This window comes from Lagopus leucura, unplaced genomic scaffold (assembly GCF_019238085.1).
Source record: "Lagopus leucura isolate 7727_CA_CO unplaced genomic scaffold, USGS_WTPT01 Super-Scaffold_100002, whole genome shotgun sequence".
In the NCBI taxonomy this organism is placed as follows: Eukaryota; Metazoa; Chordata; class Aves; order Galliformes; family Phasianidae; genus Lagopus; species Lagopus leucura.
The window spans coordinates 57,382,453-57,395,483 of NW_024962263.1; the positions used below are offsets into that span (position 1 = coordinate 57,382,453).

General features: G+C 37.3%; 1 protein-coding gene across 1 annotated transcript in view; it reads right to left on the reverse strand.

Moving 5' to 3' along the window:
* Nucleotides 1-30: 30 nt before the first annotated feature.
* Nucleotides 31-13,031, reverse strand: part of ARMC1 (armadillo repeat containing 1) — a 30,956-nt gene continuing 17,955 nt past the window's right edge. Inside the window, exons 4-7 of the mRNA XM_042869828.1 lie at nt 5,834-6,023; nt 2,583-2,699; nt 2,420-2,494; nt 31-1,845 (exon numbers count right to left, since the gene is read on the reverse strand). Coding sequence (XP_042725762.1) covers nt 1,654-1,845; nt 2,420-2,494; nt 2,583-2,699; nt 5,834-6,023 — 574 coding nt within the window. The 3' untranslated portion in view covers nt 31-1,653. The remainder of the gene's footprint in view (nt 1,846-2,419; nt 2,495-2,582; nt 2,700-5,833; nt 6,024-13,031) is intronic.

Consider the following 13,031-nt stretch of genomic DNA (forward strand, 5'->3'; position numbering starts at 1 on the left):
TTTTTCTTTTTCTTTTTCTTTTTCTTTTTCTTTTTCTTTTTCTTTTTTTGTCCTAGAATGACAAATAACTTGGGTGGGTGAATTCTGACCCGTGTAATTATTTTACATTATCATCCCTCTGCATTTCTGTAGTATTATGGAATGAATTTCCATAATGTGACTTTCCTGTATTCCTTGTGCACAGGCACAGGGGAATAACTTTGATGTGTTAAACTTTTTCTCCGAGTCTCCAAAGTGGTAAAAATAGTTAACAACATAGGAAATACATTAACACACACCAAAAAAAAAAAAAAAAAAAAAGCATTGGATAATGAGGTTTATATTATTAAAGTTCTCAGCTGTACTTCTCTAGTGCAGAAAGCAGTGGCACTGCAGTTTTCAAGCACTGTGCATAGAATCCTCTCAGGCACACAGTGCATACTAACAGCTCAGATCTATATTAGTCTCTACCTACAAAAGTTTTGCTTTTATTATCATTTCTGGTCACATAAATTCCTAAGACATCTTTAGATCTATACTGTCTGTAAGTAACAAGGTAAAGCCAATTGTTTGTACATGTTTTTAAGCCTGTCCAAGTTGATGTACTTCTATGGGAAACTCATGAAGACTTAAGAGGAGAGAACTTACAAGTCATGTCTGTTAGGTGAAAAAAAATAAAAAGGGTTATTAAAGTCTAAATTTATGAGTGGCACTGTGGCAAAAGAGGCATTCAGTTCTGCTTTATTCTTCAAGTTCATTAAGTTTCAGTTACCATTAAATATTTCCTAACACCATTTCTCAGCCAAATACAGCCTCCATCCCTCTTCAAACAGAGCTGCAATAGGCTGTCACTACCTTAGACCACTTTTTTGCTACTGTCTTCCCAACTAGCCTGAAGAGCAGTCAGCGGTATTTATTATTTATATACATGAGCCAGTCACAACCATCATTACAAATATGTTCTAGTTTATTTACTGTACAATGTATGTACACATTCTTGTGTTTACTCAATCCCTTATTTCATAATCTCAAGCACTCCAATGGTTAAATTCAGACTGAAAGAAAAAGCAATACAAATACAATGGTTATAAGTTTCAAGAATGTAGTGACGCTAGCTTAATAGCAAAAAGGGAGCATCATGCTCATTCTGTGAAAAGGGTTGGCAAAAAATGAACGTAAAAAGAGAGGCAGACTGTATATTTTTTTTCTGTATAGTCAGAATAGAGAAAATTCAATCAAATTAGTCCTAAGGGATGCAGAAATAAAAAGGGCATTTTACTTAATACACATTTAGTTATTATGATTTTTCATTCACAGAGGCCCTGAGTCTTAAGTTAAATGGATTCTCCCTATCATGTGTTTTATGTGAAGTCAAACCTAAAGCTCTATACACATAAATGTCTGGTATATAATAGTGGACCCATGTTTTAAAAAAAGTGAGGCAATAAAATCTACATGAAAAACAAATAAAGGAACAATTTGATTGGAGGCCTCTGTCCTTTGACCCCTGTCCTGTCAGGTCAAATGTCCAATAAAATGTAAAATGCAGCATACAGTTGCGTAATCTAAAATTTTTGTGATAATTTATTGCAAATTGCACTTGGCAGTTCACCACACCAATGGAAAACTGGCCCCCCTGTTGGCTCACACAGTCTTTTAACACCAAACACAAGTTCACCAGTAGAAAGATCTGGATAGAAAGTTTGCTGCTGTGCTGAGCCAGCTTGCTGCACCTTCTGGATGTGACCCAACACGAGACACTGCTTTATCTTGTTCCTTACTAGGGCTTTCATCTTCTGGTAAATACTCAGGTAGATCTGTATTCTGTTCTACTTCCACTGGAGTATCTTGGAACGGAACTAGCATCTGATGAAACATAAGGGATTAAAATCATGTCAAATGCTGCAACTTGAAAGAAAAAAATGGAAGTTTTATATTCAGGATTATAGGCATAGATGCTGTGAGACTCCCTGCCCAGACAGTGAGTACAGAAATTGACACATCTAGAATCCACCATGCTTGGAAGTTATACACAAAAAGCTCTGGCTTAACATGGAAGAAAGATACAACTCCAATAGCTGTGAGTCTTCTACTATAGTTATGAAATTAAAACATGTCAGGAATTGATGCTACAAAAAAAAGTTTATTAATCTGATTCTTTTCATATCAAGAAAACATAATTAAGGAGAGAAAAGGTTCCAGTATTTTTGTCCTTTTTCTAAATAGTTCAATGATAAGTTCTACAAAAGTGTTCTATGTATACACGTCCTGACATATAATACTCTTTGTTCTCCTTAGGTGGGTATGAGACCCAGTTACAAGATTTTGCATGGCATCAAGTGTTATGGACACAGTGATGCTTATATTAGAAACAGAGTGAAGCAAAGTCAAGAAATTTCAAGAGTCAAGAAATTTCTATTTAGAAAGAGACATATCCTACCTCCTCACCACTTTCACTTTTTACAACTTGCTGTGCCTTCATAACTTTGGTTGATGCTATTGCTGTTGCCAAAGCCTAGAACAAGTGCAAGGAAAAATAATCAAGAACTTAACATAACAAAAATACAATAATGCGAGGATCTGGAGAATTACTGAGCACTTACCTCTGCTTTTAAGTCTGAGCGAATTCGGACCACACATCTCTGAACAGCCATTTGAAATGTAAAACTAATAACACCTTTAATTTTCAGCAAAGCTTCTTCACAAAGATTTCTTCGAGACTAGGAAAAAAAAAAAGCCCCATATATGAAGTATTTACACAATACAGTACGTAAAAGCTAACAATTGCTAAGGAATTCCTGTACATCTGAAGGCAGGTAGCTATTCAACAGCAATTATGTAAAACAGAAAAACTAAGACACATATTTATACACACAAATATTAGATTCTTTTGTCACAAAAAAAAAAAAAAAGAAACTGCTTACACTTTAGAAATCAAAGAAGGATGGAATCAACTGTAAATAATTAGAGAAAAATGCTGAAAAGCAAAGAATGTTTTTCTCCGTATGATCAGCAACACAGTCCCCTCTGGTTAAGTTCTGATTGACTGAAGTGCTCATTGATGAGTAGTTAGTGTTTAAGTTGCTATTTATCAGACACCTTGCATCCATACTGACTGAAAGCATCAGAGCAGCTGTTCTATCTTGCAGTTGCTTCGACTGTGGCAGCTCATGGACATCACTACACAGCATTATTTCAAAAGGGAAAATATTTGGTTGATAACCCTTAGAATGTTATGTTTAAAGCAAGTGACATTGCCTACTGTGCTGTAGCATTACATCGATCTGTACTAGTTGCATCTGTTCTATATTATCTTTGAATGTTCTATTTTTCTTTCCTCTTAGTATTTGCATGACAAGACAGCTGTAACAGAAGGGAGCAAAATATATTTGGAGAGACTGCTAGCACACAAGGGAAAAAATGGAAAGATGCACTATATCAGAAATGAACTGACAGTATTACAAGGTTCAAAATAATGATGTGTTTAACTTTTAGTCCAAGCTTTGGTGACGTTTTAAATGCTAAGTTATTTCAAAGCTTATTAATGTTAGTTCCCAAATACCTACTGGTCAGTACCGGGTACAGTTTCATGCACAAAAAGCCAACAAACTTATTTTAATCTCTCCAACAACTGACTGAATCAGTTTGTTGTCAGTAGTTCAACCTACACAATGAAACAATCCATTTGTATAAGTTTATGTACTGAAACAATTAACATTTTTGACAATAAAAATTGTCAGATAGGCTGCATTTATTATACAAAAGAAGTATCTGATGCAAAGATCACAGTTTGCCTTCCACGAGTGAATGTCTAAACTACTTTTAGACACAAGAAGCAACTCATTTGTAGCTTCTTGGCCTAAATAAATAACAGTTGTATGGCAATGCTGTAATAGAACTTGACTGAGATCCCAAGTTAAGTTGCCTTAGGCACCTCAGTTTAATTCACAACAAGGTTTTCAGTGATCAGGTAATTCATCTTCTTGAAGACGCTTCTTAAGGATAACACTTACCAACATCTATTCAGAACCCTCAACAAGCTGGTAGTTTGGAATTTTCCAGCTTTGCTGAACAAATGTCTTTTGAAAAGTATGTCTAACTTTGGCAAATGAGGCACAAAACCCATCAAAATATAATTCCTGAACTACTGCTTCATTATTCTTTTAATTTTCAAGCTTATAATCGAATTTGGTAATTAGACCTTAGAACAAAAACATCCTGCTGCACACTAAATAACAACTGACCTTTCCCCTCTCCTGCTGAAGTAATCAATACTTACTATTTGAGGTTTTGAAATACACAGAAACGTTAGGAGTTGTCATCTTTCCTAACAGCAGCTTTTTGTCTCTAATCCAAATGACTGAAAAAACCCAGAGGTAAATTGAGAACACAGTGTTTACTGCCCTGCATTTATTTGCTATGCTGCCTGACACTCAGCTAACTCTCTTTGCTGGTTAAGGTGGGTATGAAGTGTTGAATGAAACTAAGCTGCTTTTATTGTTCACATCTTTCATCATTTTCCAAGTCCTCAACTTAGTCCGACATTTTTAACAGCACTATAGGGATGTTTAACCATTGGATGGGAATCTGGAGTATCACTAGCATTTCTTTAATCAACTGATGAAATACAGAGCTATTTACACTGCATATCTCCAGCTAGCACACAGTCAGATTGTTCTTTTCTTCAACAATGAGCTAAGAAAGCATGCTGGTGTGCTCCAGGCAACAACAGAACCCTGCAGTTTTGCTCTCTGGATCTGAATATCAAAATTTCTTGCACTTTTTAAGACGAAAAGCGAATACCTTTGTCTCAACACCTGAAACATAAAACTCCACATATCTGCCTAGGTTCCATTTGTCAAAGTACACATAAAGATGATTTTAAGATAGAATCGAACTACAATTCGCACATCTAAACTCACAGCAAAGTGGATGAAATTTCTTTCTTGGAAATTTCTTTCTTTCTCTGCCTTTCTAAGCAGAGCAAGCAGTGGACAGACAAAACTGCAAAAAATATTTACTTTGCATAAAGTGAGCTACAACAGCATGTTATTTCTAAAGCAATTAACTATGGTCTTACGAAAGCAGTACGACGGGCATGTTGTTGATGAACTGGGCTTGTGGACACGCTTACTTGGCAAAATGTAAAGCAACAAAGCAAAGGATCAGGTCTGATCATTTAAAATGGGTACAAAACCAAAGATACAGAGTCCGGAGGGCACTTGTGGATAACATGCTTAAACAGTCTACATGCTGTTTGGCAGCCGTAAAAAGGCAAACATGGCCCTGGGGTGTTATCTACAGGGGTATGGTAGATAAATCCGTAGAAGTAATTCTGACATTATATAAAGACTCAGTGAGACCTCATTAACTCAAATGCCATTCTGGTCACTACAGTAGAAAAGATCTCACAGTCAGTGAAAAGATGTAGCAAAACCAACTCAAAGAAAATGCCAGTGTTTCCAAATTAAGGCAAATAAAGAAATAGCTGTTTAGATCTCTTACACGTAAATAAACTTTTTTTAAGATTGCTACAAGCACAAGACATTGAGTGAAACTGCTGAAGGTACCTTGTTTATTCTATTCTCTCTTGAAGAGGAAAAGAAAGGAAAAGCAGGAAGAAAATGGTTTTTATAGTAGTTAAAAAAGGAAACTTGCCTTACAAATGTCTTTAGACATTCTGAGTATGCTCACTTTATGCAAGATTTTGTATCAATCCTGTGGTATGAAACATAATTCAAAGAAACTGCTGATGATATCACACACACAACTAGCTGAAACACATCACTTGTGTGTGCAGAACACATCTCAGTACAGTATGCCTTATTTACACAAGTGCTGAGGGTCTCCTTACCGAATCATCAAGGCCATCAATATGTAAAACCACTGTCTTAGCACGTTTATTTGTGCTGCCAAGGAAAAACTGGGCTTTCCGTCGACGATAATTCATTTCATTCACATTGTCCATATCTGACATGTTGGAAGACTGAAGGATGTCATAGACTTCAGAAGCCAGAAGTTTAGTCTCTCCAGGTGTAGTGGTCCTTAAGGAAAAAGGGATTAAAGTGTGTAAAGATTTATTTTTACATTAGTTTTCCAGCTATCACTTATGTCCTAGCAACTGAAATACTATATTCCACATGCTAGAGAAATGCAATTACACAGTCAATACATAGCAAAAATGTTAAAATGGACTTCTAAAAAGGAAACAACAACAAGAAAAAAAATCCAACAGTACTTCAGTCAGTGAATGGCATATTCAACCACTTTCTGTCATTTGAATCTAGTTGAAAATGAGTGTTTAGGCCACTTTTGTACTCATGAGCTCCTGTTCCACTCACATTTTAGCACTCTCAACTGAACAGAACTCGGTCATGCTTGTTTTAACTTCTTCCAAGGCATCATACAAATGAGAGGCCAAAAACTATGACTAAAACTTTACCGGGGCTTGGAATTACAGAAATCTATTTCCTTATTACACACTCTCCAAATTTTAAAGCTTTAATTCTTACATAATCATAAACAAATCATGGTTCTTAAACTACATGAATACAGTTTACATTAGCTGGACAACCAGAAACAAAAAGCAGCAATAGATTCTCAGCACACTAACATTACTTCAGTCCACATGGAGGTTTGTTTGTTTTTAAATAAAAAGCCTCAATCGTTTTAAGATACCTTTTTTTCCCACTTTCATCATTACATAACAAAAATTATTTCTCCATGGAACTGTAACCTTCGCAAATGTCTTCTTCTCAAAAGTTGCCGAGCAACAAAAGCAAAGTAGAATCCCAGATTATCTTAAAAATCTAAAGGATATGCACTTTTCAAATAGAAAAATGAACATACAATAATTTCTTATGATTAATGAAAATTAATTTTAATAAAGAATATGAATCCACTGTCCAAACTCATTCTTGTTTTAATTACACTACTACACTGATTTAAATCCACATGCAGAAACAAAATTATTATAGCATGAGCATGCAATTAATCTTAAAACAGTGAATCTGTGATTCACTGTTTTGTTTAGCAAAGACCAAATAATTAACAAGTACATTTGGAATTGTTTTTCTTGTTTCCTATTTTACTTTCTTAACTACCATACGTTAAACATCTTCTCCATCCTAACACATGGCCAAGAAAGAACAGTGAAGCAAGCACGTTAGGACCTGGTTGGATATTAGGAAAAATTTCTTCTCAGTGAGTGGTAATGCATTCCAGGCTGCGCAGGGAACCAAGAGAGTCATCATCTCTGGAAATGTTCAAGAGCCATGTAGAGATGGCACGAGGAACGTGGCTTAGTGGGCATGGTAGGGATGGGTTGTTCGCTGGAGTACATCATCATAGCAGCCTCTTCCAACCTTAGTGATACTCTGAATTCACAACCTGCAGGGCTACCAGTTAGCCTTCTTTCCTTTTCCTTCTGTGCACATTGATTAGGCAGCACCACTTCAGAGAAGTACACCTGAGTTCTTGTGGTCACTCAGAACATTAGTAAGCATTAGAATTCAAGGAAAAATAGATGGAGTCATTGCCTAAACCTAATTTAGCACATGTGCAATTTTTAAATACATGCTTACATTCTGCTTTTCAACCAAGGAAATAAAATGCTTAAATCAATTCAACAGAAACAAGTGCTGAAAACTCACAAAGACTTCAACTTGATCCTTCCATAATTCACAAGATACAGTAACAGGTGATAAAGTTTAACAGCAAAGCCATGCAAGCTGATGTCTTGAGATAGTAATAAACTAGCTTGTGTAGAAGTGACACCTTATCAAGACACTAAGAAATTCACTCAGACATTAGTTTTTACAAATTCCTGCAATCAAAAAAAATAATAATATATATATACATATATGTATATATATATACATATGTATATAATATGTATAATAATATGTATATGTATATACATATATATATATAATATATATATATACATATGTACCTATCAAGTGAGTCAAAGAGAATCACAGAATCATAGAGGTAGGAAGGAACCTCTGAAGATCATCAAATACAACTCCCCTGCTAAAGCAGATTCCCTATCACTAGGTTGCACAAAAAAGCATCTAGGTGAGTTATGAGTATCTCTTCAGAAGATTCCATGATCCCTGTGGGCAGCCTGTTCCAGTGCTCTGTCACCCTCACAGTAAAGTTTTTCCTCATGTTTGTATGGAACGTCCTGTGTTCCAGCCTGTGCCCATTGTCCCTTTTTTTCACTGGGCACCCATCCACCTGACTCCCACCCTTTAGATATTTATAAGCACTGATAAGATCCTCCCCTCAGTTTTCTCCAGCTTAACAGTCCCAGCTCTCTCAGCCCTTCCTCAGGAGATGCGCCAGGCCCCACAACATCTCTGTAGCCTTTGCTGGACTCTCTCTGGAACCTCCCTGTCCTTGTACTGAGAAGCCCAGACCTGGACACAGTACTCCAGATGTGGCCTCACCAGGGCAGAGCAGAGGGGCAGGATCACCTCCCTCAACCTGCTGGCTGCTCTTTTTAAAGTACTCCAGGATTCCATTGGCATTCTTGGCCACAAGGGCACACTGCTGGCTCATGGCCAACCTGTTGTCCAACAGGACCCCGAGGTCCTTCTTTGCAGAACTCCTTTCTAGTATGTCAGCCCATAAGCTCTACTGAGGCGTGCAGTTACTCCCCCCCAGATACAGAGCTCTGCACGCACCCTGCTGAACCCCCTCATGTTCTTTCCCACCCAACTCTCCAGCCTGCTGCTCTTATCTGATACAAGCACTCTAAGTTACTCCCAAAACAAGTCTATGCAGGTAGATATGTATACACACACAAAACACTCAAATAATTTTCTTTATTTTTACATGAAAGACTAATACCACCTATCACTATGTTACAAATGATAACACAAATTATCCTTTCTACATTTAAAAATGTCCCTAACACAAGATTTTACTTTTAAGAGTAGAATCTGTCGAGCTAAATGAGCGATTGTGTAATGAAAAGAGCCTGAAGTTCACACACTGCAAATGACATAAGAATACGTGACGTAAGAATGTCAGATTGCAAGACAATCTCAAAAATAACAATAAAATAACACACACAGTTTCATTTTGCACTAATGCACATACTTTCAGCAATTCAGTTACAACAAAAAACAACAAAATCTCCCACAAAGCCTTCTATAATCAAATGTACTGGAAAAATGAGTTAAGAGAAGTTTTGCATCAGTCAGTTACACATTCATTAAAGCAATATACACAACAGCTATGAAAACAAAAGAAACCTTGATTTCCCTTAGATAAACATCTATCTGTAAATAAAACAAGTATAAAAAACCCTCTCTAGTGTAAAACCAAATGCTCAACGTTTTTATGCACATATATATGTATGTATATGTTATATATGTAACAAGACAAAAAACAATGAAACTACATGTAAAATTGAAAAATATTAAACTAACAAAAGCATCAAAAATAAACTTGACATATGGGCTGTAGTTTTGTTGCCTGAAATGAGAAAAAAATGAAACCTTAAAAGAAGAGAGTACCAAAGACACCATCACAAGCCCTCTCATCAATTGTGTTTTAGTGATTTTTGACGCCCGTATTCATCGCCATCTAATCCAGCACTGCCACAGCAGCAGAAGCAAATTTCTGCTTATTTTTCTGCCATTCCTCCTGAATGGTACTTCATCACCACAGAAGGTGTAGGAAACTATTACTGAGTCACTATGTAGTACCTAGTCTTCTGCTGCTAGGGAAACGATCATCTCTGGCTGCAGTAAAGTGAGAGAAAGAGTTGGCGATAACATCTTACATTACTTCAGCAAGATTTAGAAGATGCCTGTCAGAAACCCAAACCTTTAATTTTAACTGTCTTCTTGAATTCCTGTCATCCTAGATTGCTGCCTGTCCTTCCATTATGCTCACTCAAAACTGGCTGTGTAAGTATGATGGACACAGAATCCAAGTGACATGTGCTGTATCTGTGAGAAGAGGATAGAAGAAACATTTCTCATTTTCTTTGAAATTAAAAATAAGTCTACAAACACGGTCCAAATGCTGCAGATGTTTTTAACATAAGATATTTTTAAAATCAGGACTTAATATTTTAATACAGAACTTAACAAGAACACTAATGGCCACAACTCCAAAGGTTATTTGATGTGTGTAAAGTATGTATGCTTGGACAGAATGGGTACGTAGCACATAGCACTATGGTTGTATCATCAGCATGTGATCTACACACAGCATCATAAATGATAACAGAATGTGCCCAATAGTCCTCCCAGTATAGTCATATCTGATGTAAATGTAAACAGTTGTTTCCTCCTTTGGAAGGATAAAGGTTGAGAAAGACTAATGAAAGAGTCTTTCTCCAAAATGGGAAAATACAGGACACAAATATTTGTTTTTATATACTTTTATATATGTATTTTATGTATTTTTATATATGCGTGTGCATGTATAGAGAACCTACTCTATCCTTTCTATAATTTTGCATATATATATATATTTATTTAATATAAACATATGCACATATGCACCCCAGAATCAGGAGGAACAGATGCAACCACAACCCTGCTCGAAGTACAGCAGACCCTGCGAAAATGCACAGAAACCACCATATTCGTTTCCTTAATGGCATACATTATGCTTTAAACAAATATTAGCTAAACTGGTAACAGAAATACTAGAATGGAATTTCATTAGAATGATCTACTGAGCTTATAACCCAGACACGGGAGATTTTCAAATTAAAGAGGGCTTGCCAAAGATTTAGTAACATCTCAAATAGTATCAAAAAGACTCGTGTCATTTAATTCCATACTTAAAGCCCAGACACACTTATGCAATGACAGTGCTTTTGGTTGTATTTAATCAATTTGTGATGAGAATTCAAGGCTCTTGAAAATCTTTGAACCATCACTGCAGCTGGGACAGGTGCCTGGGAACTAGAGGAAAGCAACTCTTATTAACACTTATCTTCAACAGAGGCAAGAAGGAGGACCCACAGAATTACAAGGTGGTCAATCCCTGGGAAAGTGGTGGAACACCCTAATCAATCCTAATCGATTTCCAGGAACGTAAAGGAGAATATGACCAGGAGCAGTCAACACTGATATACCAAAGATAAGTCTTACTTGGCCCAGAGTGCAATGATCAGCACAAAGTCTGATTGCAGGCCGCATAACCCAGCAGTTAATAACAGGTCCAGTTCTGTTCAACACCTTCATTAATGGTCTGGATGACAGAGTGAACCCTCAGAAAGTTTGCAGATGACACAAAACTGGGTGGACAGCGTCTGACTCACCAGAGGATTGTGCTGCCATCCAGAGGGACCTTGACAGGCTGGAGAAATGGGCGGACAAGAACTTGATGATGTTCAACAAGAAGTGCATAGTCCTGCACCTGCAAAGGATCAGCCCCTGACCTAAGTACATGCTGTGGCCACCCAACTGGAAAGCAGCTTGGTGCAAAATGTGCTGGTGGACACCAATTTGAACATGAGCCAGCAGCATACCCTTGACAAAAAGAAAGCTAATGGTATCCTGTGTTGTGTTAAGCAAAGTCTTGTCAGGTCATGGGATGTAATTCTTCTCCTCTACTCAGCTCTGGTGAGGCCACACCTGGAGTGCTGTGTCCAAGTAGGCTCAAAACTGGGACTGTTCAACCTGAAGAAGGAAAGGCTAGGGGTGATTTTATGCAATGAAGATGGAGCTTGGCTCTCTTTAGCAGTGCCCAGTGAAAGAACAAGAATCAATGGGCACAATCAGAAATACAGGAGTGTATGTTGGAACATCAGGAAATATTTTTTTTCTCTGCGATGGTGCCTGAGCACTGGCATAGGTTGCCTAGAGAGGATACAGAATCTCACCCTTCTCCAAAAGCTGCCTGGACATGAGCCTAGGCACCCTGCTCTGGGTGTCTCTGCTTAAGGAGGATTCGTACCAGATGGACCTAAAGGTCTTGCCAGCTTCAGCTGTTCCAATGATTCTGTGAAAACCTTTAGAAAGTTCAACTGAATGCCATACTAAATTGCCTACTGATAGACATCTAACATGAACTGAAAGTGAACTGAAAGTGAAAACAACTCCAAGATTTTATTTCTATAATAAATATAATGTGGTATCCTATATGGAAAAAAAAAAAAGAAAAAAAAAAGCACAAGACAGAACTTAATAGATTGACATGAATCCTTTCCAAATTTATTGGGCAAATGCAACTGTTTTATGTCCTTAAGGCCATTGATACATTTTATTTCCAGGTGACCAATTTCTTTCAGAGTTCATTCTCCCTATATTCAAAGATAGAAACTGCTGCTACCTAAAGGAGTAGTAAATTGCAAAGAATTGCTATATTCTGTGAGAGAGAAAAAAAAACCACAACACTAATCCTTGATTCTAGAAGTGAAACACAGTGATTGACACAGTTTTGATGAAAACTTTGAGCATGAATGACAAGCCTAAAGAAAGAGCACGGTATTAGAGAAAAAGCAATCTGTTTCAAGACAGTTATCTGATCTGGCGGGTTTTATGGGCTGTTCTGCTCCAGTGCCAGGGCAAGATTTTTTCTTATCTCCAAGAATGTTGCTCTTTCTTGTGTGCTTTTTGTGTATCCCATGATATGCTGGTCTCACAAGCATATGGCTGCTCTCCTGACTCATTCCAGGCAACAGGGAAGGCATTTGAAAGCAACTCAAAAGGGAGTACTACTTCAGCGTACACTTTCACACAGTCCCAGGAAGGTGCTATCACCACACTACCCATTCCAGTACACCACTTGTTCAGTTTCATTGAGCCCTAAAACAGATAGTAAAGGCCAGATAACATTGTAAAGCAGTTGTCGAGAAGGATTTACCATCCCTTTTCTTTAAAATAAGTCAGAATTCTCAAGTATGTAGAAAGCAGGATGCTTGCCTATCCAAAGGCATATCAGCATAGCAGTGGGTTAACAATCAGAAATCATTTCATAGGGAAAACAAAAGAGCCTATAGGAGTGGGAAGTCTGAAGTGACACTCAGAGCTGCAGCACCACAAGCCTCTAAATCCAGAAATCAAGCAGCTGGACTG